The sequence below is a fragment of the Plecotus auritus genome, assembly GCF_963455305.1.
Source record: "Plecotus auritus genome assembly, chromosome: 5".
In the NCBI taxonomy this organism is placed as follows: domain Eukaryota; kingdom Metazoa; phylum Chordata; class Mammalia; order Chiroptera; family Vespertilionidae; genus Plecotus; species Plecotus auritus.
The window spans coordinates 184,523,330-184,550,532 of NC_137776.1; the positions used below are offsets into that span (position 1 = coordinate 184,523,330).

At 69.4% G+C, this 27,203-nt stretch overlaps 1 protein-coding gene across 2 annotated transcripts in view; it reads left to right on the forward strand.

Moving 5' to 3' along the window:
• The first annotated feature begins 667 nt into the window (after positions 1-667).
• Positions 668-27,203, forward strand: part of RXRA (retinoid X receptor alpha) — an 82,091-nt gene continuing 55,555 nt past the window's right edge. The window contains exon 1 of one of the 2 annotated variants that reach the window (XM_080668434.1): positions 668-776. In XM_080668434.1, the coding sequence (XP_080524560.1) occupies positions 749-776 (28 nt within the window). In that variant the 5' untranslated portion in view covers positions 668-748. Of the gene's footprint in view, positions 777-7,015; positions 7,118-27,203 lie in introns of those variants that run through there. The other variant, XM_080668435.1, reaches the window with a different exon arrangement.

Sequence of the window (27,203 nt, forward strand, 5' to 3'; positions counted from 1 at the left end):
GGCCCAGAAAAGATCCCCCCCCCGACTCCCCGTGGAGGAGCCCAACCTGTGCTCCCGCCTCCGGGCTCGGCACCCCGGCCTCAGTTTCCCCACTGTGGCCGGGCGGCGGTGCTGGGTCTGCGGGCAGCTTTGTATGGCCGCGCAGACAATGGCCCGGCCGCGTCGAGCTCCCCAGCCCCGCTCTCCTCCTCCAGCGCCGCCTCCTCCGCCCCAGTGGCATTTTTTTTTTTTTTTTTTTTTGGCAGCCGGGGAGGGAATTCTGCTCCCGCCCGCGCCCCGCCCCCGCTCGGCTCCCGGGAACCCCTGGCGGAGGCAAACTTGCAAGTTTGCACGGCGCTGGCTCGCTTGCAACTCGGCGGCCGGGCGGGCAGGCGGGCGGGCCGCGGGCGCGCGCGCGGGCGGGGGCGGCGGGGGGGGCGCGCGCGGGCGGCGGGCGGGGCGGGAGGCCGGGCGGGGCGGCGGCGCTGCGCCGAGTTCGCGCCCGTCGCGGGCCCCCCGCCGCCCCCCCGCCGGCGCCGCAGCGGTCGGAGCGGGGCGCGGGCGCGCGCGGCGGGGGCGCGGGCGCGGGCGCGCGGCGGCGGCGCGCAGCACAAGTAGTTTACATTGTTGGGCGACTTTTGCAACAACTCGCCGCGCCGCGGCCTCCGCGCGCCGCCGCCGCCCCGCCGCCGCCGGCTCCCGCCGCCCGGGCCCGGCCGGCCGCGCCGGGGGCCGCCGCGCTCGCCGCTGCCGCCGAGCCGCCGCCGACATGGACACCAAACATTTCCTGCCGCTCGGTGAGTGCTCGCGGGCCGGCGGGCGCTGGCGGGGGCGCGTTCTCGCCGCGCGCGGGGCGCCCCCCGCCCGGCCTCCGCGGAGTTGGGGCGCCGGGCCCGGGGCGGGGGGCCGGGCAACTTTTACCCGCGCGCCGGGCGGGGAGGGCGCGAGGGCGGCAGGCGCCCCCGCCAGCGCTGGGCCGCCTCTGGGTCTCGGAGCGGGAGGGCGGCGGGCCGCGCGGGGCCGGAGGGCTGCGGGTCGGCCGGGACGGGTTGTGCCCCCGGCCTGGCAGCGCCCGGCGGCCCGGTGCCCGGCTCCAGCCGGCGGCGCAGGGACCGGGCCGGGCGGGCGGAGCAACTTGTGCGCTCGCAGCCTCCGGCCGCCCTGGTATCGGGACGGCTTCCGCGCCGCCGCCCGGCCGCCGAGTCCAGCAGGCCGCCGGCGGGGACACCGGGACCCTCCTCCCCAGAGCAGCCCGGGCGCGGTGGGCAGGGTCACCCAGGGGCCGGACGGCCGGGCACGTCAAGTCTGGGAATGCCCCATCCCAGCACTGGGGCCCCTCACTCTGGCGCACTCGGGGTGCCCTCCGGGGCCTTCTCTGGGTTGGCCCTACACTTGGAGGAGGACGCCCCAGAGGCGCGGAGGGTCAGTTTTCCTGTCCTCCTGCTGCCACCCCGCTCGGTGGCTTCCTGGCCGCTGACCGCCCTCCAACTCCAGGCCAGGACCCTCCTGGGAGGAGGAGGGGGCATAGCCAGGCGCCGCGAGCTGTTGCCTCCCCAGGTTTTGAGAGCCAGCGAGAGGCAGGGGCGGGAGGCGGTGGGAGACTTTATAAATGAGTGCCGGGAAGGGTATTAATTCCGTGGTGGGGCCAGCAGCCAGGCTGTCAGGCTGGGTGAAGGATTTGTCCTGAATGGAAATTAAAACAGCTGATTCTGAGTGAAACCCCACGGTCAGTCCCCCCCCCCCCCCGCCTCTCCCCCCTGTCTGCCCCCTCTCTGCAGCCTGGGGTGCAGTTTGGCCCCTGGCCTGCTGGTCAGAACCTGGCCCGGCTGCAGGGGCCTTGGGGGTTGGGCCCCAGGGTGTCAGGGCGAGGGTCCAGCACTGGGTCCCTCGGGGCTTGCTGCAGGTGACTGCGAGGGTTCCGAGTTTGTCAGATGCAAGACTCCCTCCCTGACTGTATGACGAGGACCTGGGCTGCCCCTCAGCCCCGGGGAGGGCACGCATGCCCATTTTACAGATAGGAAACCTGGCTGGGAAAGGTTGAGGCCACAGGCTTACAGACCCCCGTGGAGTGGGGGGCAGGGAAGAGCTGAGGTGTTTGTGACCTGCTGTCCGGCCTGGCGGGTCCCGAGTGGGCCCACATCTCCTTTTCCCCGTTAAAGCTTTGCATGTGCGCGCGTGCACACACACACACACACACACACACACACTCACACACTCACACACAGACCGAGGCTCTCCCAGAGGATCCTTTTGGAACAAGAATGCTCTGCTCCATCGGGTCCCACCCCCCACCCCCCCACGTGACAGGGCCCTGGGAACTGGGAGCAGGACAGGTCCCTGTCCCTGACGTCCTGAGAGCTGGCGCAGGGGGGACCCAGGTTGCAGGGTGACGGTGCCAGGGTCTCCGTGAGGAGGAGAGATCTGCCTAGGAGCCACTGCCCAGGACCCTGGGTGGACGCCCCCACACCGCCAGGAGGCTGCAGGCTTCTCCCCAAATACGCCTGTGGCCTTGGGGCGGCCCGCGCACCCCAGGCCTGAGCGGGAGACCTGGGCTCTGATTACATTTTATTTTTTCCTGAGCTTGTGACCAGCGCCGAAGTGCAGTGGAGTTGAAGGGCCATTTAAGCGGCCGGTGGCCTAAGCCCTTTGCCAGCACGGCCCTAACCCCTCCAGGGGGTGGCAGTCAGAGGCCCGACCCGTGCCCCCCTCGTAGTTGTCTGGCCACTTTCAAGGCCTCGGGCCCCAGGCTCCCTCCTCCTAGCGCCGTGGGGCTTGGTGGGTGCTGTGGGCACTTGCCCTCACCCGCCCAGAGCCTCCCAGCTGCTGCCTGCTGAGCCGCCTGGCGAGGGTAGGAATGAGCCCCAAGGTGCAGGTCTGGAGGCCGAGCGACCCGCCCGAGGCACCCCTGCTGGCTGCCCCTGCTGCCCGGGGCCGGCCAGGGGCCCGCACCCTTCGGCGGGCGAGGCTGTGCTGCCATCCGCCTGGACAGTGGGATTGGACGGCAGCCTGGACAGGGTGTCTGGGATCTGGGACCACACCAGACCCTCTTGGCCGTTACTGACCCATTTGCCCGGGGTGGGGTGGGTGGCTGGAGCAGAATGGTAGACACACTGGCCAACCTCTCGGGGGGCTCTTGGGGACCTGGGCGCGCTTGGAGCCCCGGCGAGGGGCTTCTGGTAACATCAGAGCCTTCGGGACCCAAAATAGAGCGCGTTCCAGGGCCTCCCGAAATAACAGGGTCACGTGACTCTCGGGAGGCCGGGCTGGAGTCCGCCTGCCCAGGCAGCTCTGCCTCGCCCGCGCCCGGGCCCTGCCGACTGTTGGGGCGTTTGTTTTGGTGAACTCCAGAGGGGGCTCTGTTTGTTGACGGGGAAGTGTCAGGGTGAGAGAAGCAGCTCTCAGATGTGGCCGGACGGTGGCCATGGCCTTGCCGGCCTGCATCCTTCCCTGGGGCTGGCTGTCGGCCTGGGCCCAGCGTGCAGCCCCGTCCCCCTCTGCCAGGACGTGGGTGGGACCGGGCCGGGGGCCCCCAGGATGGGCCTGCGCCCCGAGCCAGGGTGAGGCAGCTCCACCAGTTCTTCCGGCCTCGCCTGTCCTTCAGGGCCCGTGGGAGGCGGCACCTCCTCCAGGAAGCCCTCTGCCTGCTCCGCCTGGGCACCCACCCCACCCCCTCTGGCTCGGGGGCCAGTTTCGGTTGGTGGTCTTCGCTTCCTCTCCTGGGAAAGGAGGCCTGGGGGCGGGTAGTCGTGGAATGACTGTGCGGGCACAGGCTGGTGCTCTGGGGCGGCCCCCTGCCCTGGGCAGGCTGAGAGTGCAGGCCTGGGGCTGTGGCACCAGGAGGGGGGCCCCCGGGGGAGGGCGGTGGGACGGACTTGAGCTAAAAGAAGGGGGTCGGGGGGGGGTGGCGGTGGGGGGAATGCCTGCCCAGAGCTCTGGAAGCTGCCTGCAGGGTCTTATGTTTGTGGGTTGTGTGGGCTCTTCCCAGGGTGGGCGCGTCTCAGGGCCGAGGCCCGAGCTGCGAGCCGACCGTCCTGCAGGGTGAGAGGGCTCCTTCCCTGTGGCGCCCGCCGCGGCTGGGCTCGGAGGACAGAGCTCGGAGGACAGAGTGGAGCCGGCCCGCTGCCGCAGGCCAGGGCTCCCTCCGCAAGCCGGGACCTGCCCTCCTCCCTTCTCCGCGGCCCTCCTCCCTTTCTCCGGCTCCCAGTGTGGGGTTCACAGCCGCCTCCTCTGGCCAGGCCTTGAGGTGGCCCATTAGCTGGTCTATTTCCATGGGAACTGGCCACTGGTGAGGCCAGGGATGGGCAGGGTGCCCCAGCCTGGCTGTCTGGACTGGGGCTGGCATCTGTTTGGGCATCGCCTTCCAGACCTTTGCCCCGATGTTTGTTAAGCAGGTCAATTTCAGGGATGCTGGGGAGGGGTGTAGAGAGGGCGTCCCTGCACCCCGCACCCCCCCCCCGCCTTCCCTGCCTGCACCCCCCACCCCCGCCTTCCCTGCCTGCACCCCCCGCCTTCCCTGCCTGCACCCCCCGCCCCCGCCTTCCCTGCCTGCAACCCCCCTGCCCCCACCTTCCCTGCCTGCACCCCCCGCCCCCGCCTTCCCTGCCTGCACCCCCCGCCCCCGCCTTCCCTGCCTGCAACCCCCCCGCCCCCACCTTCCCTCCTTTCAGCATTCAACCTTAACTTTTCCCCTCCCTCTCCCCCTCCCCGCTCCCGTGCAGGCCCCTGTGTCACTTGCTCCCCCCACCCGCTCTCTCTGGAAGGATGTGGCCATCCCTTGGGGGGACCCCAGGAGCTGTACCTTCCTGGGGGGCTGTGCCCTGGTGCTGGTCAGGCCACCAGGGTCCTTCCCTCTGTCCTTGCTGCTGTGTGTGTGGCCTGCCCGTCCGCCTCCGAGCCGCCCTGTCCGTCTGTAAAGGGGGTGCACGTCTGGGCTCCTCTGGGGCCTGTCTGCCTCTGCTCCTGCCCGGGTCAGGGCGGGGCGAGGGCGGGCCGGGTCCGAGTGCTGGACCAAAACGGAACCCCGAAGCAGGGATGATGGCTGGTGCCCCGGCGTGTGCGCAGCAGCTTCGGGAGCAGGGTCTCCCGGCACAGACTCTCCCCGAGGCCCACAGGAGGCAGGTGGGACCAGGGACCCGCGGGCACACCCGCCCGAGCCTGGCGCGCGCCGCTCCGAGCCGTTGTGCCCGGCGCCTCCCAGCCGGGGAAATTGCGCCCTAGAGTTACAGAGCGATTGTCTGGCTCAGCAGCCAAACGCGCGTGAAATGGAGCAGAAAGCAGCTTCATGACACGGGCCCCGGCCAGTGCCGGGAGCGTGGGGTGCGCACACGCGTGCAGGGCCTGGGTGAGCAGGCTCGCACGTGCTCACACGCTCCTGCTCAGCCACCCTGCCTGCAGCTCCGTCCGGCACTGTTCGTTGTGTGTCCCTGAGACCCTGTGTCCCTGTGTGTTCCTGTGACCCGTGTCCTGTGACTCTGTGTCCCTATGATCCCATGTCCTGTGACTCTGTGTCCCTGTGTCAGTGTCCCTATGACCCCGTGTTCCTATGTCTGTGTGTTCCTGTGACCCGTGTCCTGTGACTCTGTGTCCCTATGACCCCATGACCCTGTGTCTATGTGTTCCTATGATCCCACGTCCTGTGACTCTGTGTCCCTGTGTCGGTGTCCCTATGACCCCGTGTCCCTATGTCTGTGTGTTCCTGTGACTGTGTGTCCGTGTCTGTGTGCCCTGTGCGAGGTGGCTGCTCGGGCCTGAGTCCCTGTGGAGATGGGGACGGGTCTCCCCGGCTCCCGCCGGTCCGTGCTCCTGTCGCCCAGTTCCGGGCCGGCGCTGCCCCGTGGAGGCGCTGAGGCCCCACCCACCGGCACCTGCCGTGTGGCTGGGACTGGATTTCCAGGACCTCGTGGAGGCTCCCCGAGATGAGCCCCGTGAGCAGGTGGGGAAACGGAGCCCGTCCGGGGGCCCGTCCCGGCCTCTGTGCGGGGCCGGACCGGGGCCGGGTCCCTAGGCCGCTGCCTGCCTTTGTTAGCACATTGAGTTCCCCGTCGGGGGCCCTGAGCGCCGGCGGAGCCGGGCCTGTCCGGGCGGGGATGCTGCTCCCCAGCTCTGCCGACGCTCAGGTAGCACCCCCGGAAGCTCCCGCCCGCTGGGCCTGGGCCCGGGCCCTGGCTGGGTCCCTGGGGTCTGCTTTGCTCTGTGGAACGTTGAGGGGGGAAGGTTCACTCTGTTCTGCCCTCTCCACCCCGTGAAGGCCTCTGGGAACTGGAGACCCTCAGACCTCGTCCAGGGTCCCTGGGTTGGGGTGGGGCAAGTGGGGTCCGTTGACGGGCTGGAGAGCCACGGGCTGGGGAGCAGCGGGGCCTGGTGCCCACCTCACTCCCCCCCCCCCCCCGGGTGGAGCTGTCTGGAAGCAAATCCCCGAGGGACCTGGTACTGGTGGGGGTTGGGCAAGGATGGTCACACGGGTCCCTAAGGCAGGGTGGGGCCTTGGTTATACTGTGGTCTCCACCCCAACACACATGCACACACATGTGCATATGAATACCAACATACTAGCGTGAATACATACGTACACATACACAGTGCACACACATACACATGAGCCCACACAGACACATACGTGCACACAGAATCACAAATGTGAACATACAGATGTGCGTGCATACACGCACACAAAACACACATGTACACACATGAGGCTACATGCAGAAGCACGTATGGGCACACACAGACACACATGTCCATGCATGCCCACCACAGGCCTTTGTAGCAGGTCCTAACCGTCTCGACAACTTCATCTTCAGCAGGAGCCAGGTTTGCTGGCTGGTTCAGGCCACCCGGCGCCCCGGGCACGCCTGTCGGTGCGGCCTGGTCCTGCGCCCCCGAGACGGGCGGGGGGAGGGAGGTGTGGGGAGGGTTCCTGTTGGAGCGGTTCGCGTGGTGCTGGTGCTGGTGCTGGTGCTGGTTCGGGCTCTGAGGGGAGGCAGAGTTGCAACAGGTGGAGGGGGAGGGGCCTCCCCGCGGCAGGGGCAGCGGAGACAAAGGCCCGAGGCAGCGGCGGCTGCAGCGGGCGAGGTGACGACGTGTGAGCGGAGGCTGGAGAGAGACACATGGAGCGGATGGGGCCCCGGGGCCGGGTCAGGTGTGTGGGGGCCGGGCCGCGGTGCTGAGGGCCTAGCCGTGTTCCTGGTTGGAATTGGGCCTCCGGCTCTGGGCAGAGGGTGGGCTGGAAGGAGCAGGGTCCCAGGAGGCTTGGAGCCTGACATGACAGGTACCCTGAGCGGCCGGTTCCCCCTTCTGCTGCTGGGATGGGAGACTCTGCGTGGCTTCCTGGGCTGGGGATGTCCGCCTTCCCTGAGCAGGAGTCGGGGAGGACCCCCACCCCTGGCCCTGGCTCCCGTCCTTGGAGAGATGCTTCCCAGCCCCTGCGCCCCAGGGTGATGGGATGTCCCGGGGCCTCTGCACTAGCGTGTCAGTGAGGGGCCCGGGGACTGGGCAAGGGGGCTGTGGGCCTGGAAGGACATGCCAGGCCAGGCCCTGAGCATGCTGGGAGGACAGGCTGTCCTCGGGGCCAGGCAGGTGGGCTCTGACCTTGGGGCGGGGGGATGGGACACTGGGGGCCCTTGGAGGGCCAAACCGCTCAGGCCTCGCTGTGTGGCGTTTCCTCAGAGCCTCTGCCGGCTCTTGGCTAGAGTTCCTGAGCCGGGTGGCCCGAGCTTCGTGAGCCGAGACCCGGCACGCAAGGGGGGCCTCACGCAGCTCCCGGGCGCCCTGAGCCTGGCCTTGGCCTCCCCGCCTCGGGGCGCGCTCGATCAGCTGTGGTCTCCAGCCGTGCCTCAGTCTCCCTGACGGTGGCCCGGGCCCGGGGCTGGTGGCGACGGGCCTCAGCAGCGTCTGGCCGCGTCCTGATCTGGCGCCTGCAGCGCCGAGGGGCGGGGGGAGAGCGAGTTGGGCCTGGGCCAGGCCGTGTGTAAGCCCTCGGCGCGCGTGGATCAACCCCGCGGAGTTCAAAGCCGCCCCGTGTGGGCTCCGCTGTAATGAGGTTACTGATTCAACCGGCTTCCTGGTCCTGCCGCCCAGACGGGGAGGCTGGGAGCCCCGGGGAGGGATCTAAGTGTCTGTAATTGACCAATTTAGCTTAAGAGTCCGTACTGGCCCCAGGCAGGGGTCAGGCGGTGACAGGCCCAGGTGGCCACCGTGGCTGTGCTGAGCTCCCCTGGACGGCCGCCGGACCCCGAGTCTCCGTCCGGGACCCCGCCGCCCGCCCGCCCCTCTCTCGCCTGCGTGCGGGATCCGTTGGAAGCCTGGCTCTCCCGGCAGGGCCAACACTGGCCTCCATCGTCCGTGCGCCATCGTCCGTGCGCGGGGGGCGGGCAGGGTGCCGGCCCAGTGTGGGCCTGGGGCGTCCGATCTGCTGGCCCCTTGCCATTTCCTCGTGGGCCGGGCGTGCTGCTCGTGGGGACACACGGGGGTGAGCTGACTGCACACGGAGGGCGCGGGCCGGCCTGGGAGAGCGGCTGTGTGGACAGCGTGGGCTCAGGACGTGCCAGCCTCCCTCCCCGTCTTCTCTCGTTTCCGAGGCGTCCTGAGGGCAGGGCCGGCCGGGGCAGCCGGGAATGGAGACCCCACGGCTGAGGTCCAGCCCCGCTCCAGCAAGGCCGCCTTTCGGGGCCTGGCACCTGCCCTGCTGCTGCTTGCCCCTCAGAGGCGGGGCTGGCGTGGGCAGCGCTGTCAGTGGTGGCGCAGGGCTGGCCCTGGCTGAGCCACCCGTGCTCAGCTCTCCGAGGACAGGCCCCAGGCATTTTGGGGACGAGGCCTTCAGACACGGAGGTGGAGGGACGTGTGCCAGGGGCCCTTGCTGGGGAGGACCTGGAGTGCCGGCTCGGGGCCGAGCCGCGATGCGTTGTTCTCGTGACAGTTGGCACCTACCGTGGACCCCCGGGACCCATTTTCCAGAGTGGCTTTGGGGTGCCCTCAGCTGAGGCTGTCGCTGCTGGTTTGGGGAGTGGTTTGTGCCTTGGAGCTGGGAGGTCCCTGGGCCCCTGGGCCCTGCCCTGTTCCCGTGGGCAGGCGGTCCCCCTCTCCCAAGCAGGGGTGCCGCCTGGGGCTGGCGCCGGGGGCCCAGGCCTGCCCTCCGACCAGCTTGCTGCGGGCATGTCCCTTCCCCTCTCCGGGCCTCAGTGTCCCCAGGCTCTCTGGCTGCCAGAGCGTCTGCCTTTCCCTCCTGGCCTTGTTCCCACGAACTGGTGGCTGGTCAGGATGGCAGAGTTGGGGGCCAGTTCCTCAGGAAATGGCTCTGTTCCCACCTCTGTTGAGAGCGCAGGGCCTGGGCTGGGGGGTGGGGGTGGCGAAGGAGCCCCGGGCTCTGAGTTGGCTGGGGTAGGCACCTGGTCACGCCAGCTGGGCCTGGTTCCGGTTTGAACTAAGCGTGTTATGGAGAGACCCTTGGGGGGTGAGCAGCCATGTGATGGGGAAATAGCGAACCTCACTTCCTGGGCTGAGCAGGGGACGGTGGGGTCATCATGTTGGCCTCTGACCTCCCATGCTAGAACTCTCCATGCCCCCCTGACCCCCAGGTGGAGGCCAGGCCTCTGCTCAGTGCCACACCAAGCACCACGCCGTCTCCTCCCTGGCTTTCTCGTGCCTGGGAAGTCAGGGAGCGTTCAAGGAGGAGGTGGTGTTGTAGATGGATTTTGAGGGATGAACAGGAGTTTGTTGGGTGGACTGCCAAAAGGGAACCAGGCAGAGGGAACGGGTGGACCCTTTCCAGGGAGTTCTGGCCCCATCCAGGGGTGTGCAGAGGGGATGCCATGTGGCCATGGGTCGGGGTCCTTCCTGGGGGATTTCAGAAGGATCCCCTCGCAGGGCCAGGCCCCGCCCCTTGCTGGCTGGGTTACAGGCCTGTGCCGGTGGGGAGCCGTGTGAGCGTGGGGGTGTGGTCAGCTGGTCTGGCAATCATTAACCGTGGGAGGAGGTGGGGCCGGGAGGGGGCCCGGCGGGACCTGGAGCCCCCTGAGTCGGTCCCCTGCAGCCTGATGTCCCCTCTACTTCCTGGGCCCTGGGACGTCCTGCCCTAGAGCATGACCCCCGCTGGCCCCCCGCGCATGGCGACCCCAGCTCGGATCCCTGGCGCCTGGGGTGAGTGCCATTGTCAGGCCCCTTCTCCACCCGTCTGTCTGCACACCCCTCGGGGCCCCCTGCCCGCTCCATGGGCAGCTGCAGGCGTCACTTGCCCAGGAGTGTCCTGTGTGTGCTGGTCTGTCTGGGGGCCGCTCCCCCGCTCCCCGCCGGGATCCAGGAAAACAGCTCTGATGGGGGGCAGAGTCCAGGGAGGTGTGCAGCGCCCCGCCCCGCCCCGCCGGCTCCTGGACTTTCTGCCCAGGATCAAGGTCGAAGGACTGGAGGTGGGGCTTTAGGTACTGGGTGCCCGGCTACTCTGGGCTCAGCTGTGGTGAGGTGGGCCAGCGGGAGGGGAGGTGGGCGGGGAGGGGAGCAGGGCCTTCCCTCGTCCGCTTCTCTCTCCCTGGCACAGGGTCAGGGCAGCAGCCCACCTTCCCCTGAGGCCGGGACCCCAGGGACCTCCCCCCTCTGAGGCTGGGGTCCTAGTGACCTCTCCCCCGAGGCTGGGACCCCAGGGATCTCTCCCCTCTGAGGCTGGGGTCCTAGTGACCTCCCCCCCGAGGCTGGGACCCCAGGGACCTCCCCCCTCTGAGGCTGGGGTCCTAGTGACCTCCCCCCCGAGGCTGGGACCCCAGGGACCTCCCCCCTCTGAGGCTGGGGCCCTAGTGACCTCCCCCCCGAGGCTGGGACCCCAGGGACCTCCCCCCTCTGAGGCTGGGGTCCTAGTGACCTCCCCCCCGAGGCCGGGACCCCAGGGACCTCCCCCCTCTGAGGCTGGGGTCCTAGTGACCTCCCCCCCGAGGCCGGGACCCCAGGGACCTCCCCCCTCTGAGGCTGGGGTCCTAGTGACCTCCCCCCCGAGGCTGGGACCCCAGGGACCTCCCCCCTCTGAGGCTGGGGTCCTAGTGACCTCCCCCCCGAGGCTGGGACCCCAGGGACCTCCCCCCTCTGAGGCTGGGGTCCTAGTGACCTCCCCCCCGAGGCTGGGACCCCAGGGACCTCCCCCCTCTGAGGCCAGGACCCCAGGGACTTCCCCGCTCTGAGGCTGGGGTCCTAGTGACCTCCCCCCCAAGGCCGGGACCCCAGGGACCTCCCCCCTCTGAGGCTGGGACCCCAGGGACCTCCCCCCTCTGAGGCTGGGACCCCAGGGACCTCCCCCTGCTGAGGCTGGGGCCCCAGAGACCTCCCCCACAAGAAGCCGAGCCCCCAGGTGCTGGGTGAGGGGCGCACGCTCAGGGCCCTGCCTGTCCCCTCGGGTTTGCCTGGTGAACTTTGTGACTTCCTCACTCTTAGCTGGGCTTCCTCTCGTGTGAAATGGAAGGAAGGATGCTGGGTCGAGGTCGAGGTGGGGGAGGCCTTGCTGCATCAGGACCCTGGGTGGCATTGCTCATGGGCGAGGGTCCCGGGACCTCAGCCCCTGCTCATCGATGGGGTTGGTTCCGAGGTCTCGTTGGCCAAACCCACGGTGCCAGGCGCTGCGCCAGCCCCGTGGAATGTTTGTTGAATGAATTCACGTTCCCTGCAGATTCCCCCTGCCACCTCGGTCTCAGAAATGTCGTGGGGGTGACCCATCCCTGGCTGGGGGTCCTGCTGTGTGTCCAGCTGGTGCCGATTCCTGGGACGCTGGGCTGGGACCTGCCCTAGGGGATCCCGGGCCAGTGCTCGATGCTGGGGGCCCTCAGGGAGCCTGCAGTCGGGGCTGTGATTGTGTGTGTTCTTGTCCACGGGTGAGCCCCCACCCTCGGCCTTGCTTGCTTTAGACGCACCTGCCACCCGCACCTGCCACCCGCCACTGGGCAGACCCTTGTTGGGACTCACTGCCCTCAGCCGTAGTGACTGTTTCCTTCCTAAACGACCTGGTTCCCTTCCTCTGCTGCCGGGCGCATGCTGTTGGGTGGTGGGTGGGGAATCAAGGCTTGGCCGAAATTTCAGAGCACACCTATCTGCTCTCTGTCCGTCCGTCCATCCATCCCTCCATCCATCTGTCCATCCATCCCTCCCTCCCTACCTCCCTCCCTCCATTCGTTCGTCCATCCATCCGTCCATCCGTCCATCCATCCATCCATCCATCCATCCATCCATCCATCCGTCCATCTATCCATCCATTCGTCCATCCATCCATCCATCCATCCATCCATCCATCTATCCATCCATTCGTCCATCCATCCATCCATTCGTCCATCCATCTATCCATCCATTCGTCCATCTATCTATCCATCCATTCGTCCATCCATCCATTCGTCCATCCATCCATCTGTCCATCCGTCCGTCCGTCCATCCATCCGTCCATCCGTCCATCCGTCCATCCGTCCATCCCTTCATCCGTTCATCCGTCCATCCACCCACCCACCCACCCACCCATCCATCTATCCATCCATCCATCCTTCTATCCATCCGTCCGTCCGTCCGTCTGTCCGTCCATCCATCCATCTGTCCACCCATCATCCATCCGTCCGTCCCTCTGATGAGCTGTCTGTCCACAGATGCCTGGCTCCTACTGGCCGCTGGGGAGGCAGAGTTGAGGGAGGCCCAGCCCCCCAAGGGGTGAGCGGTGCTTGGGGTCAAGACAGTGTGTCGCCTTGGGTCAGACTTTTAAAACTCTGCTGGGCCTCAGCTTCCTTGTCTGTAAGGTGGGCTGGTACCGTGTCCGGGCGGGCCACTCAGAGCAAGTGTGGAGCTGAGCGTGACTAGCCTGATGTCATTTCTGCCCCTGCCTCCACACCTGCCTGGGGAGGAGACCGTATGAAGGGTGTGGCGAAGGGGCGACTTCAGCTTGCCCTGTGTTCGGGGGTTGGGCCCTCTGGATTGGGTCCTGAAGGACGCATAGGAGTTCTCCCGGGAGCCGCGTGTGGCGTCGGAGGCTCTGGGCAGAGCTCCGTGAGGCTGCCTGTGCAGCGGGGGCGGAGCCAGGGAAGGAAGGAGAGTGAGGAGAAGGCCTAGCCCAGTGGTCGGCAAACTCATTAGTCAACAGAACGGCAAACTGCGGCTCGCGAGCCGCATGTGGCTCACGAGTCGCAGTTTGCCGACCACTGGCCTAGCCCTTTGGCTGGGGGTCGGGGGTGAGCAGGGGGTCAGCTGCCTGAGGGTCCTGGGCTGGGAGGGTGGCGTGGCCTGGCTGGGGAGGAGGCTCTGCTGCTGTGTGGGAAGTGGGGGCCGCAGGGCGCGGGAGGGGCCCCAGGGCCTTGGGCCTGAGCCCCTGGGAAGACTGCGCACCTTTTACCAAAAGAGGCAGACGGTGGCGCGTGGGTGTCGGGGCGGTTAGGACTTGGGTGTGGGTACGCTCTGGCCCCGCAAGAGGTCGGGCGGGCAGCCGGTGTGTGGGGCCGGCGTTCGGGGGCGAGACCTGGCTGGCACGTGCCGTCCCCCAGGTGGCGGGAAAGCCTGGCCGCTGGGCGAGGTCTGGCAGGGCTGGTCCCGGGGGAGGAGGGGCTGTGTGCGGACCCCCGTGCGGGCTCCTTCTGGGCTGTCTGGGAGGCAGGACCCCACCCCAGCTTCCCCTTCACTTCTCAGGTCTTGGTGGCGGGGAGGGAGGCCGGGCCATCCCCGGTGCCCTACAGGGATCTCCTCCCCTGGCCGGCCTTGCTCCCGCTGCTGGGAGTCTGTGCCCGCGTCCTGGGGGGTCTGTGCCGCGTCCTGGGGGGGGTCTGTGCCCGCGTCCTGGGGGGTCTGTGCCCGCGTCCTGGGGGGTCTGTGCCCGCGTCCTGGGGGGTCTGTGCCCGCGTCCTGGGGGGTCTGTGCCCGCGTCCTGGGGGGGTCTGTGCCCGCGTCCTGGGGGGTCTGTGCCCGCGTCCTGGGGGGGTCTGTGCCCGCATCCTGGGGGGTCTGTGCCCGCGTCCTGGGGGGGTCTGTGCCCGCGTCCTGGGGGGGTCTGTGCCCGCGTCCTGGGGGGGTCTGTGCCCGCGTCCTGGGGGGGGTCTGTGCCCGCGTCCTGGGGGGGTCTGTGCCCGCGTCCTGGGGGGGGTCTGTGCCCGCGTCCTGGGGGGTCTGTGCCCGCGTCCTGGGGGGGTCTGTGCCCGCCTCCTGGGGGGTCTGTGCTCGCGTCCTGGGGGGTCTGTGCCCGCGTCCTGGGGGGGTCTGTGCCCGCATCCTTGGGGGGTCTGTGCCCGCATCCTTGGGGGGTCTGTGCCCGCGTCCTGGGGGGTCTGTGCCCGCGTCCTGGGGGGGTCTGTGCCCGCGTCCTGGGGGGGTCTGTGCCCGCCTCCTGGGGGGTCTGTGCTCGCGTCCTGGGGGGTCTGTGCCCGCGTCCTGGGGGGGTCTGTGCCCGCGTCCTGGGGGGGTCTGTGCCCGCGTCCTGGGGGGGTCTGTGCCCGCGTCCTGGGGGGGTCTGTGCCCGCGTCCTGGGGGGGTCTGTGCCCGCGTCCTGGGGGGTCTGTGCTCGCATCCTGGGGGGTCTGTGCCCGCGTCCTGGGGGGTCTATGCCCGCCGAGCAGCAGCCAGCGGCAGCATGGGGCACCCCAGGCCTGTCCTGAGGACGGTAGGCCTTGTCTTCCCTGCAGTGTGGGTGGTGCCCTCAGCCCGCAGCCCAGGGTCTGTGCCCTGGGACGATCTGTCGGAAGGGAGTGTGGCGGGGAGCCGCAGGGGGGCCGTGTCCGAGATCACGGGGCTGGGACTGCCCCCCGCCCGGCGCCCGTGTGCCACTCCAGGGGGCCAGCTCGGACACTCGGGAAGCGGGAAGCCCATCCTGGGCCCCGGCAGCTGGGCTGGTCGGCCTGGTTGGGTGCCCGCTCAGGTGCCAGGTCGGTGAGGAGGGCCCTGCACAGCCCAGCGCCGGCGTTCCAGGAGATGCCGACTCCGTGTGAGCCGGGCCTGGTGCCGGCGCTGCGGGCAGCACCTCCTCGGGCCCCTGCACTGCGGCTTCGTCTAGGCCTCTGTCCTTGGCCGGGAAGGGTGGGCACCTGTGTGGGCACAGCCTGGCCTGGCACCGGCCAGTACTGGGCATGCGATCCCAGCCGACTTATTTCTGGCTCCCACAGCTGGCGTGGCCGGCGTTTATAAAAGGAACACGCGTGGTGCGCCGAGGGCCGCCTGGTGTCGGGGCGTGACCTGGCCCTCCCGCTGCAGGGCCGGCCCCAGCCCAGGTGGCGTCCTGGTCCCTCTGACCGGCTGGTGCTGCCCCTCATGCAGTCCCAGGGTCACGGGCGGGTCACGGCCCCACGTGTCACTGCTGGCCTCCTTGGTGGGAGAGGCACGCCCCTCCCCGCCCCCCCGGCATCTGCCCAGCTGCACGGGAGCCTGCGTGAGGGCGGCCTCCCTGCCGAGCCCACGGCCGGGGCTTCTCTGCTGTGGACACTGTGGGGTCTCCTGCGCCAGCAGCAGGGCCGTTGGTGACCCGCTGGCGGCGGGGGCGGGGGGCTCTCGGCCCCGCGGGCCCTGGATGGGTGATAAGCTGTAGAGCCTGTTATCTGAGGGGCAGCCAGGGCCCCCCACTCCAGCCCTGCACTGCGCCCAGCCTCTGCCCACCCAGCCCTTGAGAGTGGGGGCAGGGCTGGCAGGTCACAGCCAAGGAGCAGGCAGGCCTCCTGCAGACCGGGGTGTCTCGGGGGGCGCCAGGGCGAGGAGATCCCTGTAGGGCACTGGGGACGGCCCGGCCTCCCTCCCTGGCTACCCTGCGCCCTCTCGGTGGCTGGCCCTCCCCCCGACCCGGCCCCCCCGTTTCTGAGAACAGGGAGAGGATGTTGTCTCCACCTGCCTGGCTGACTCTGCACTTGGACCCGGGACTCGGAGCCGGGATCTGGATCATGGCCCGTGTGCCCGCGTTGGGTGGGCTTGGTCCCCAGGACCCGGAGGCCAAGGAGCCAGGCCTGCCCTCTTACCTTACGCTCCCACCCTTGGGGACACCCACCTCGGGCCCTCTGGCCAGCTCTGAGGGTCTGTGCTCCCCAGACCCTCCTGGGGGACTCAAGAGTCAGAACCATGTTGCTGAGGGACCAGGCTGGGATCCAGAGCGAGAGCGAGAGAGAGAGACCGTGTGAGCTGTGCCCTGGCCCTGCTGGTCCTCCCTGGCCCTCGGGCTGGGGCGTCTCGGCTCCAGGGTCAAACGTCTGTCTTCTGTGGAGTTCTGCACCTTCAGAGCCTGCGCCAGAGCCAGCGTCAGTCATGCCCACTGGAGTGCGAGCAAGCCCAGCGCCACCCCGGGAAGGCCCGGCAGGAGAGGACAGGAAGGAGGCTTCCTTTGATTGTGCAGACGAGGAAATCGAGGTCTGAGCTGCCTGCGAGCGCGTGAGCGGCCAGCCAGGTCCTCTTACTCTGCGGACGGACCAGTGAGCGTGCCTGTGGGGAGGGGGGCTGCTGGAGGGGGGCACCTGGCAGAGAGAGGGTGTGGCAGGCCCAGCGTGGGCCGCCCCTGCCGTGGCAGGCTGGTGGTGCCAGGAGGTGGGTCTGCACCCGTCGCTGAGGACGGAGGCCACCCACAGGGAGGGGGCTCAGCGCAGCTCCTTGCCCGAGGCCCCCCGGCTGGTGATGATACAGCTGGGATTCGAACCTGCTTCTCGGATTCCTCTTTCGCTCCCTGGCCTGGGCCCTGGGTGTGAGGTGGAGGGCCTGGTGGCAGCTAGAGGGTGGTGGTGGTGGCGGTGGCGGAGGACACACACATCCTCTGGGGGGGCTGGAGCTGAGCCTGCCCCGCGGGGCCGGGAGATGCCCTGTTTCCTACACAAACAGCCAGGGCGGCTGGAGCAATTTTATTTTTATTTCCTATTTTTACTTCCCTGTTGGTTCTTTTTAGTAACAGTGGGTTAGATAGGCCCCGCCCTCCAGTCTCCGCCAGGCTTCCTGGCCCGGCCCGGGGCCCCTGGAGAAGGTGAGTGTGTGACCCCGGCAGCGTGGGGAGGACCCGGCAGCGTGGCTTGCACACACCTGTGACGGGGAGCTCCCCCCCCCCACCCCGGTGGTTCTGTGGGGCAGCCCTTTCTCGCCCCCTGGAACCAGACCTGGGGAGCTGGTGGTGGCAATGGGTGCGCCCTGGTGTGTGACTCAGTTTCCTCACACTCTTCCCGTGGTTCTCGGCGGGAGGCTTAGGTGTGGGGGGGCTGTGCTGGAGGAGGAGGGGTGACCGGTGAGGGTGTGTGCGCTGGGTGGGGTGGGCCGGAGACACGCAGGTAGATAGAGACTCCGTGTTCCCGCCCCAGACATGGCTGAGCGGGGCGTGGCGAGCGCAGGGCTGGGCCCGACCTTTTCCGAAGCGTGGGTCTTGGGCTGGCCACTGCGCCATGCTGTGGGGCCACTCCGAGCGCCCCGGGGGCTGTTGGCATGTCTGGCCAGCTGGGTCTTCCTGGGGCGGGTGCTGCTGGCTGGGGGGGACACGAAGACCTCGGCTGTGGGTGAGGGGACCCTCGTCTGCCTGCGTGGGCACCGGCGGGCCTTGTACTGGCATGTGGTGGATGGGGCCTGAGCTGTGAGGTCAGCTGGGGGAAAGTGCTGGGCCCACGGCGGTGCCCAGGCGGGAGTGCCGTGCCAGCCTGCGCCAAGCCCGTTACACTCCCTGTGCGGGTGAGGACTGGGCTCAGCGAGGCCAAGCACATCCTGGGACCACACAGCTGGTGGGTGCGGGCGCGGTGCCACACCCTCTCCCTGTGCTCCCCAGGCACAGGAGCGGGCACCGCTGCCAAGTCCCATAGCCTGCAGGGCCCTCCGATGCCTGGCACCTCTGCCAGCCCGAGGTGCAGAGTGTGCTTCCAGGGCAGCCCACGGCCCTGGCTCCTGCAGGGTGCCAGGCTGCCTCCACGGCCGGCGTTGCTGTGCCCAGGCCCGTCTGGCGGGCTGGGGGACTCTGGCCCAAGGGGAGCGAGGAGTACTGAGGGGCACCCCACCCGCCCGGCCCCTTCCTGGCCCTTCCTGCCCGGCTGGCTCAAGCCCCGAGGGAGGAGGGAGGTCCTTTCGTCCCGGCGTGAGCCATGTGGGCGGCGAGGTCACAGTCTGCGGCCGGTGCGCGCACGTGCGGTGCCGGGATTGTCGGTAATCCCTTGATTAGAGGCTGGGAAACCGAATCCCACGGGGAGGCGGGTGGGGTGGGCACCTCCCCCTTGGAGAGGCCCCAGGGACCGGGATTTCCACCTGCCCCGCCCTGGGGAGGTGGCACGGGCAGAGGGCACCTGGCGGCCAGAGCCACCCTGTCACTCCCGGGAGAGGGTTTCTCCTCGGAGCCTGGGACCCGGCTCGGGACTGGGGGCCCTGCGAGCTGGAGAGCAGCCCCTGCCCGGGCCCGGCCCTCCCTCGGGCCTTCGCAGGTGGGTGACTGAGCAGGAGGAGCCGGGGCTGGGGGCCCTTCTGAACCTCGGTGTCCTCCTCGATGGGTGGGAGAGGCGTTCTCGCCCCAGCGTCAGGGGCGCCCGGAATGTGCCGAGCGCTCAGGTCCCAGAACCCGGGAGGAGGCGCGCGTCCTGGCCCCACTCGCGCCCCCCTGGGAGGCAGTGCCCCCCGGGAGGGCATTTCCAGGGCAGCTGGTCAGAACCTTCCCGGGCGCAGGAATTTCCCAGGCTGGGAAGCGGCTCCCCCGCCAGGTGCGGCTTTGACACAGACTCCGGGGTGAAGTCCCCTGTGCTGTCCCCACGCCACCAGCCTTGCCCGCTTCGATTCCCAGGGAGGGGCCTGTGTCCAAGGGCCTGGGCCCCCTGGTGGGTGAGCCCTGGGGAGCACCCTGGTCCTCGGGGACCTGCCTCCCGACCCCAGCGGGCGCAGGATGTGTGGTTCTGGGTTCGCCGCCTTCTCTCGAGCGGAGAGGATCTTTCGAAACTGTGGGAAAGAGCGCTTCCTCCCCCAGCAGGGGGGCGGGGCTGGCTCAGCGCAGGGGACGTCCTGGCGCCCTCCTGCCGGCCCTGCTCACGGCCCATGGCCCAGGGGCTGGCATGCCTGGCAGCCCTCCCCCCAGCCTTGGCAGTCTCCGTGGGGGCCCGCCATGAGCCTTTGCTCCCTGTGCCCCCCTGTCCCGCTCTTGTCCCTGCGGCCCATTCCAGGGTGTCCGCCGCTGGACGCCGAGAGCCTGCTTCTCTGCCCTCAGCGTGTCCCGTCCCACATCTGCTCCCACATCTGCTCCGCGGCCCCGGAGGGGATCCGGCCAAGCACGGCCAAGCCCCCTGGCCCGGCCTGGACCTGTGTTTCCCCAGCCCCAAAGGGATCCCTTCTGGCGCTGAAGGGTGCGGATGCTGTGGCATCAGGTCCCGGGGAGGGGGCGCTGGGCATGGAGGGAGCTAGCACACCCAGTTCGGGTCTCGCCCGGTGTGCAGGGCGCTCGGCGGGGACCTGGGGCCGGCGAGCCTGGCGGTGCCTGCGCTGCAGGAAGGGGCTGAGGTTCGGCCCGCCCGCTGTGCTCCTGACTCAGCAGCCGCAGGGAGGGGAAACCGGAGGTTTCTCGACGGAAGCCCCGGCCAAGGGCGCCTGCCGCGTGGCCCAGATTTTCCTTGCGAAGAAGGTGGGAAGGGGGGCTCTCAGGTCCCGCCTCTGGGTTCCTGGCAGGAGCGTGGGGCTCCGGGCTCCTGGGCACACGGCCCCCCTCTTCCTGGGTCCGCTGTCAGACCGCTCTCTCCCCTGTGCACCACCCTCTGTGGCTCCCCAGCGCCCCGGGCCTGCGCCCCTCCTGCCGCCACACGGGTCGCCCCCCCCCCCCCCCCCCCAGTCCACCTGCCTCTGGGTCCTGCCCACGCTGCCTTTCTGTCCATCCGCTTCTTGTTCTGTCAGGGGTCCATGTGTGAGCGTCCTCTTCCAGGGAGCTCTCCTGGGTTTCCGATTTCCCTGGCGGTGTTGATGGGAGGGACTCGGAGTCTTTGTTGGCATTGGTGCTGGGCCTGACAGGCCGGTGGGTGTGGGGTTGCGGGGATGGGAGCAGTGACCACCACCCCGCTGGGCCGGCCTCCTGGGGCTCTGGGGCATGCGCCCGCTCGCCTGGGCCAAGGTGCCTGGCAGAGAGTCGGGGTTGGCCTCCACGGGGCAAGTTGATGGACCTGCTTGAATGGGGTGGGGAGTGGGGGGCCCTCCGGCCTCTCGGGCTCAGCTGCCCTGTCCAGCGAGCCGTGTGGCCTCTCTCTGCCCGGACCATGGTGGTAAGAGGACAGGGAGGTGGGCGTGCCCGGAGGTTGGCAGTGGGTGCCTGGGCTTTTGGGGAGGCCCTGCGTTCCCACCTGCCCGGGGTGAGGGAGCTGATGTGTGCCCCGCCGGCCGCCTTGGCGCAGAGCTGTCTGGGCCAAGGCTGCACGTTTGGTCGGATCCGGCCTGAGGCTTTCGGGCCCCTTGGCAGGCAGCAGTGGGAGCGTCTGGCAGGCCCTCGGACCACCCCCCCCCCCCCCGCCCATCCCGGGGCCACAGCGTGGAGGCGGCTGACCAGCCGGGAGTTTGGAATCTTAGAATCTGGTTCGAGAAGAAGCCCGGTCTCAATGGCCTTTGACGAGCCGGGAGCCCGCCAGCGACGGGTGTCCATTGGGTGGAGGCCTGTCCCTCTGACATCGCCGTCCTGGCCTGGCCTTTCCCGCTGGTGTTTTCATTCGGCGTCTGATAGTGGCTGGGTGTCCCCCACCCACAGCGCCACCAGCGCCTGCCACCTTCAGCTGCCTGCTAGGTCCCTGGACGTGTTGGTGAAGCATCCAGCTACAAAAGGCTCCCCTGCCCCCCGCCTCCCCGCCTCCCCCCCTCCCCTCCAGGGGAGAGTGAAAAGTAATTAGAGTCTCGGCTCTCGCCCGGTTCATTCATGACTGAATCTGGGTCAGCAGATAAGCACAAGCAGGCGCCTCATGGTGGGACAGCGGCAGCGCTCCTGAGCCCCGACGCCCCCTCCTCCAGGAAGCCCTCCTTGATGCGCCCACTGGGAAGGACCTCTCCCACCCCTCGGCCTAGTGCCTCGTGCACCTGATGGCGTCTTTCCCCCACCTTTCCTGTAGAGGCTGTGTTGGGAGTAGGGGTGGCAGCTCCTAGGGTCGGGGCACACGGGGGGGGGGGGTGACAGCCGGAGCCACGTACTGTCAGCGCTCACTTGTTCTGTAACGCTGGACCCCGATCGTACTGTCCTTCCTTAGGTGCCTCCCACACTGCCAGGGTCCTCGGGGTGAAGGCCCAGCCCTGGACCTGGCACCCGTCCCGGCCCGTGGTCACCAGCTGCTCAGCTCCGCTTCCTGTTGCTAGAATGTTCCCAGCTCTTCCCCTCTCAGGTCCCGTGCACGTGCTGTTCCCGCCCAGCATGCGCCGCCCGCATGACCCCGTGGCTGCTGCCCAGTTCCTTCCGGTCTCACTTGGGTGTCACCCCCCAGGGCCCCCGGGTGTTGTGGCCTTGCCCCCGCCGCCGTCACTCACGGCCACCTCCGCCTGCTTCCTTCCGAGGCGCCGCACATCCTGCGGGTGGTTTGTCGGTGGGGCTCTCGTCGGTCCCCACTGGGCACGTGCTCCGGGAATGCAGGTGCCTGGGAGCCTGCGGGGCCTGCCCCGTAGCCCAGGGCTCCCCCATTCCCGTCAGCATGGCTGGTGAGGGGGGGCTGCCTTCTCCCACCGGGCGGGCGGGGTGGCGGGACGGTCCGCCTCGGGGGACGGGCCTCTTGCAGCAGTGAGAGCTCCCGGGGGGCCTCAGGTGCTCCAAGGGGCTGAGTCGGGACGGTGGTGGGTGGAGGAGTGACAGCCGGGGCCTAGCTGAGACACCCCCCCCCCCCCCCCAGTTCCTGCCTCTTCCCACTTTCTAGAAGGGGTGATAGGCCTGAGGCGCTGTCCTCGATGCAGGCCACTGGGGAAGGTGTGGGGAGGCCCTGCCTCCTGGCTGCACACCTGGGCCAGACCCGGGGCGGTGGGAGGGGTCCTGGGCTGTGGGGTGGACCCTGGGTGGTCCCTGTGGAGGTGACAGGCAGGTGGGTGTGGGTGGAGCCTGGGCACCCCCCTGGGAATGGCGGCGTGGGCGGCCCGGTCAGCAGGCAGAGAAGGAGTTAAGGACGGAGGGAGGAAGCAACGTCTCTAATTTCCCGAGTGATTTAATAAAAATGTAAATCGCAGGGTGGAGGGCGAGCCACGCCGCCACGCCACGGTGGTGACCGAGATGGATGGTGGGCCCTGTGGTCAGCCTGCCTTTGTCTCCGCCCCCGGAGGCGCTGGTGCGAGCTCGGCCAGGCGGCCAGGCGGCCAGGCGGCGGGGGGCAGACACCGTCCCAGGGGACGCGGAGCTGAGCGCTGGGGCATCCACGGAGGAGGGGCCCTGGGGGAGCCTTCCGTGGCCTGTCCGGTCCGAGCCGGCACCCTCTGACCCCCCACACCCGATCCAGGCATGGCAGGCGCCTGGGGCCTGTGACGATGGACACGTCCCAGGTACGGGGCGACGTTCGAGCCGAGGTTGCGGGACGAGGAGGGGCAGCCGGGCAGAGACGTGGGGGGAAAGCGCTGCGGCCGAGTGGCATGTGCCAAGGCCCTGAGGCGGGAGCGAGCTCGGCCCTGGTCTGTGCAGAGGCGGGCGCTGGGCCTGGCAGTGAGGGCACACTGGAGCCATGTGGGGCGCCACGGGGCGCGGCCTGTCCTGACAGCAGTGAGGAGCCAGGGCTCAGGCCGTGGGGTCTGGGAGCCCCAGCCGCTGGAGAGAATGGGGCCGGGGGTGGGGTGGGGTCCTGAGGCCCGGGGAGGTGGTGGCCAGGAAGGGGAGACCCTGAGATTTGGCCCGGGGGGGGGGCGGCGCTGTGGGGGGCAGGGTGGGCAGAAGTCCGGAGCTGGGTGGGCGGTTAGGACAGCGAGGCTGTGCGGGGAGACGGAGGAGCGGGGGACGCTGATGCTTGGTCTTGGGGGAGACGTGGGACTCGGGTCTGTGGTCAGCATGAGTGGGTGTCATGGTGTGGGTCCTGGTGTCAGCTCTGTGCCCGCGGGCTCAGCCCCTCGGGAAGGCAGCTCCGAGCAGGCCGTGCGTGGCTGGCTCAGGCTGGGCAGGCCTGGCCGGGCAGGCTGCTGTGACGGAGGGACGTCCAGCCCCCACCGTCCTCCCGCCTCTGACACGGACCTCTCCTCCCGCCGGGTCACCCCCCGCCGCCCCAAGTCCCTGGCACCGCCGGCCCCTCCCCCAGGTGCTGGACTCGCCTGCCCAGAGCACACACAGGCGCAGGGTCGAAGCGCGGGCCCAGCAGATGGCTGGCGGGCACAGCTGCCCCGCGGGCTCGTGGGCTTTGATTGAACGACCTGTCGGGCGGCTGGGCAGCTGGTCAGTGTCAGCCTCGCACGGCAGGATGCATGGGGGCCGCGAGGGAGATGCCGCCGGCGGGGGGGGGGCCCTCAGCGGCCCCGGGGCTGGTGCGCAGGGTGCTCTGGCATTAGAGCCGGCGGGCCCTGCCCGCTGGGGCCCCTCTGCACCTCTGTTTTCTCAACTGTGAACGGGGTGCCTGTCCTCGCCTCACGGCTGGCGGTGCAGAACCGCGGGGGCTCATACGCTGTGTGTGCATGTGTGCGCACGTGTGTGCACATGTGTGTGTGGGGATGGGGCCCGCCGTTTCTGTTACCTTCCTTGTTGGTGGGCACCTGGCTGAAGCCACAGGAAGGAGTGTGCCAGGTGGGCAGCTGTGCCCTCTGCCTTCGCTCACCTGCCGAGGGGGCTTCCCGCCACCGTGCCTGCCCGGCTGCCGTGGTGGCCGCGCTCCACGCCGGCCTTTCGGCTCCTTGACGGCAGCCTCCTGCCGCAACGGCGCTGCTCCTGGGGACGGTCAGCCTGGCAGGCCCTGCGCTGTGGGTGGGCCGGCCGCCGGGAGGACTGGCCTCTTCTCCCCTGCCTCAGTGTCCCCTCCTGTGAAACGGGGGCAGCCGACTCGGCCTTCGTGAGACGCGTGGCCGCCGTGAGGTGTGAATGTCCGACGTGGGCGTCAGGAGCTGGGAGACTCCAGTGCGGGGGGCGGGCCTGGTCCTCCCGAAGGGGTCGGGCCAATGGAGGCTCAGACACGGCAGGGCTGGGGCCAGGAGGCCTGGGAGGGCGCCCCCTCCAGGGACTTACTCACCACAGGCAGGGGGCCGTGACCTGTCCGTGCAGGGGAGGGGACGGGCAGGGTGCTGGCTGTGGGGTGGCTGGGGACGCCGTCACCCCACCCCCCAGGCGGTGTCCCCGGCTATGGAACCCCTGAGCGGCGGGGGCTGCACCAGGGAAAGGCGATGCCCCCCCCCCCCCCCCGGCCCCTGAATATTTCATCAGCGGATTAGATGTTGAAGATGAGCCGTCCCTGCTCCGGAGGGCGGAGGGGGCGGCTCCGTGCCGGCACGTTGGGGTCTTTCTCTGACGATGGGGCCTGTCAGTCAGCAAGTGACGCGCTGTGGAAGCCGGGGTCCTGCGGGCTCGTTAGTTAAGGCCGAGCCGCGATCCGCAGTGTCGCTGCCAATGAGTCTAGAGCCAGTGGTCGGCAAACTCATCAGTCCACAGAGCCAAATGTCAACAGGACAACGATTGAAATTTCTTTGGAGAGCCAAATTTTTTAAACTTAAACTTCTTCTAACGCCACTTCTTCAAAATAGACTCGCCCAGGCCGTGGTATTTTGTGGAAGAGCCACACTCAAGGGGCCAAAGAGCCGCATGTGGCTCGCGAGCCGCAGTTTGCCGACCACGGGTCTAGACCATCAGACGGGGGAGGTGGACGGTGCAGCGCAGGGATTGGCAGAGCGGGCACCGGGCTGCGGAGAGATCTGAGAGGCTCAGCGGGCTTGGGCGTGGCGTGGGGCTGGCGTGGGCTGGGGGTCGTCCTGGTCTCTGTGTGTGTAGGGCTGTGGGGTCTGGCTGTGCGTGTGCACGTGTGCGTGTGTCGGGCAGGGCGTGCTGGTACCTGAGGTCTCCTTCCTGGTGGTCAGGAGAGCTGCCACGTGTGCAACAGCCCGAGGTGTGGGGAGCGGGTCCCCACTGCCCCCCGGGAGGGAGCGAGGGCCCCAGGAGTGACGGGTGAGGGGTGAGCAGGGCTTGGGCGCAGCCAGGACGGGTTCTGTTCCAGGCGGAGTGGCGGGGCCTGGTGCACGGCAGCCGTGGGCTCTGGGGCTGCCCAGGTGTGTGGCGGGGGCCTGGCGAGACGAGAGGGGCCGCTGCGCTGACACCCTGGTGGACAGTGCCGCCCCGGGAGGGTTCGCTGGGCCAGCAGCGGGACGGGGAGGTGGTGGCATCCGGCAGGTCTGATGGCTGCTCGCCGCGGCCCGCGGGGTCTGAAGGGCTGCATCAGGGCACTGGGGAGGGCGCGGGGTCCTCCCTCTAGACCCCGGACAGGCGGCACGGCCCTGGTCCTCCCCGCCTCACCCCTGCCCAGCAGCGGGCAGAAGCGGCCGCTCGCCAAGCGGCAGACCGTGCGAGCGAAGTGTCCGGCCCACCCAGCCCCCGCCCTGTCCTGCTGGCCCCGTTTTCCTTTGGCGGGGCCGGAGCGGCTCCCCGGCTGCAGACGGCGTTGACCACGTCCTTACCTCCCCGAGATGCTGGCCGGACTTGGGGCGTCTGTTTCCCCAGGGGAACAGAATCCCGGCCTGCGGTGCCGTGAGATTGACCGGGGCGGGGGGGCGGGGGGGCCGTGTGCAGTGACGGCGCCGGGGAGCGGCTCTGCGGCCGCCCGCACGTCCAGGTGCACACTGTCGGGGGGCAAAGGGGAGCTGGGAGAGCAAGGGCGCCCGCTCGCTTGGGGGCATGGACGGCTCAGGGGCCCCACCCAGGGGCCGTGGGAGCTGAGGCGCTGCAGCGTTCGGGGCAGTTGGCTCTCGAGGACCCTATGCGTCCTCGCTTGGGTTCTCCCTGCCTCTCTCCCTGAGGGGGCTTGGCACCTCCTGGGTGGGCGTTGGTGCCCGTTGGCAGGGCAGAGCGTTGGCCTCTGCAGCTTCACTTGTTGGGCAGGGCTTCCATCCACGTTGTCTGTCTGGCTGGGCCCCTGGGCTGTGGGCTGGGAGGGCGAGCGGCCCAGGGTTCTCTCCCTGCCCACCCGCTCAGGGCAGCTGGGGGGGGGGCGGGGCGGGCCCTTGGCCGGAGGCCCGAGGAAGCCAGAGCCCACGCGGGAGTCGCCGGCCGCGGGGGAGGAGGCGTGTTTATTTTCTTCAGTGGGTTTCAAGGGCTGCTGGAGCCTCCTCGTAAACACCCCAGAGGGTGGGGTTCTGACGGCCCCGGGCTGTGAGGGGCCTGGGCCGTGGGCGTCCCAGGGGCCTGGGGCTTGGTGTGCCGCGTGGATGTGTGTGTGCGCGTGCACACGCGGGTGCATGTCCACCGCGCACGGCCTGCTGGGCTGGGCTCCCACGCTGCCTGGCCACAGGCGCTCCTTGCTCGGGGCAGACTCACCTGCTTTCAGACTTGCTCTGAGCTGCTCAGAACCCCAGCGCCCCGGGCGCCCCGCCGGCCCTGCCCCTCCCGAGCTCGCCCTCCTCCAGGTGAGCGGGTGCGGCCCTCCCTGTGCAGGGGGAGCCCTGCTCGGCCGCGTCAGGCCCGGGGAAAGAGGGGGCCCCTCTCGGAAGCCTCCTGGGGCCTGGGGGACGCGTTCGCTCCCAGCTGGGGGCACCTATTGGGTAAGCCAGCCGGCCGCGACCCGAGATGCCTGACCTCTCGCTGGCGGCGCTGGCGAGGCGCAGGGACAGCTCCAAACACACCCACCCCGTCGTGAGGCTGAGCGCAGGGAGCTGGGGGCGCTGTGGCAGCTGCTGCGGGGAACGGGGCTGGGGTGACGGAGGGGTGCTGCTTCAGAGAGCGCACTCCAGGGGCCCCTGGACAAAGGAGAGGGGGAGGACTCGGACCGTAGCCGCTCTTGCTCCCGTCAGATACCCGTTGGGTCCAAGCCTGGGAAAGCCGAGGCCGTGCCCATCCACGTGCCGTTCTCACGGCCCGGCTGTGGCTGCGGGGGCTCGGCAGTGAGGAGTCGGGGCCTCCCCGGGAAAGGGTGCTGGGATGGATTGGTGACGTCTGCGGGGGAGGACGGCGGAGGAGGGGTGAGCGGTGCCATCCTGTGTGCGGAAGGAACTCCGCAGCGCTGCGTGAGGGTGAGGAGGTCGCTCTGTGTCCATCGTCACTCCCGCGGAATCTCCAGCGCCCGGTGGGCCCGGCCGGGGCCCCATCCCACCAGGAGGGCGCAGGGGGCCCTGCTCACGCAGACGGCAAACCCAGCCCCGCCTCACTGTGGCCAGGGGGGCCTGGGCAGCACCCCCACTCCGGCTGTTTCTTGATCTGCCCTTTGAGAGCGGGA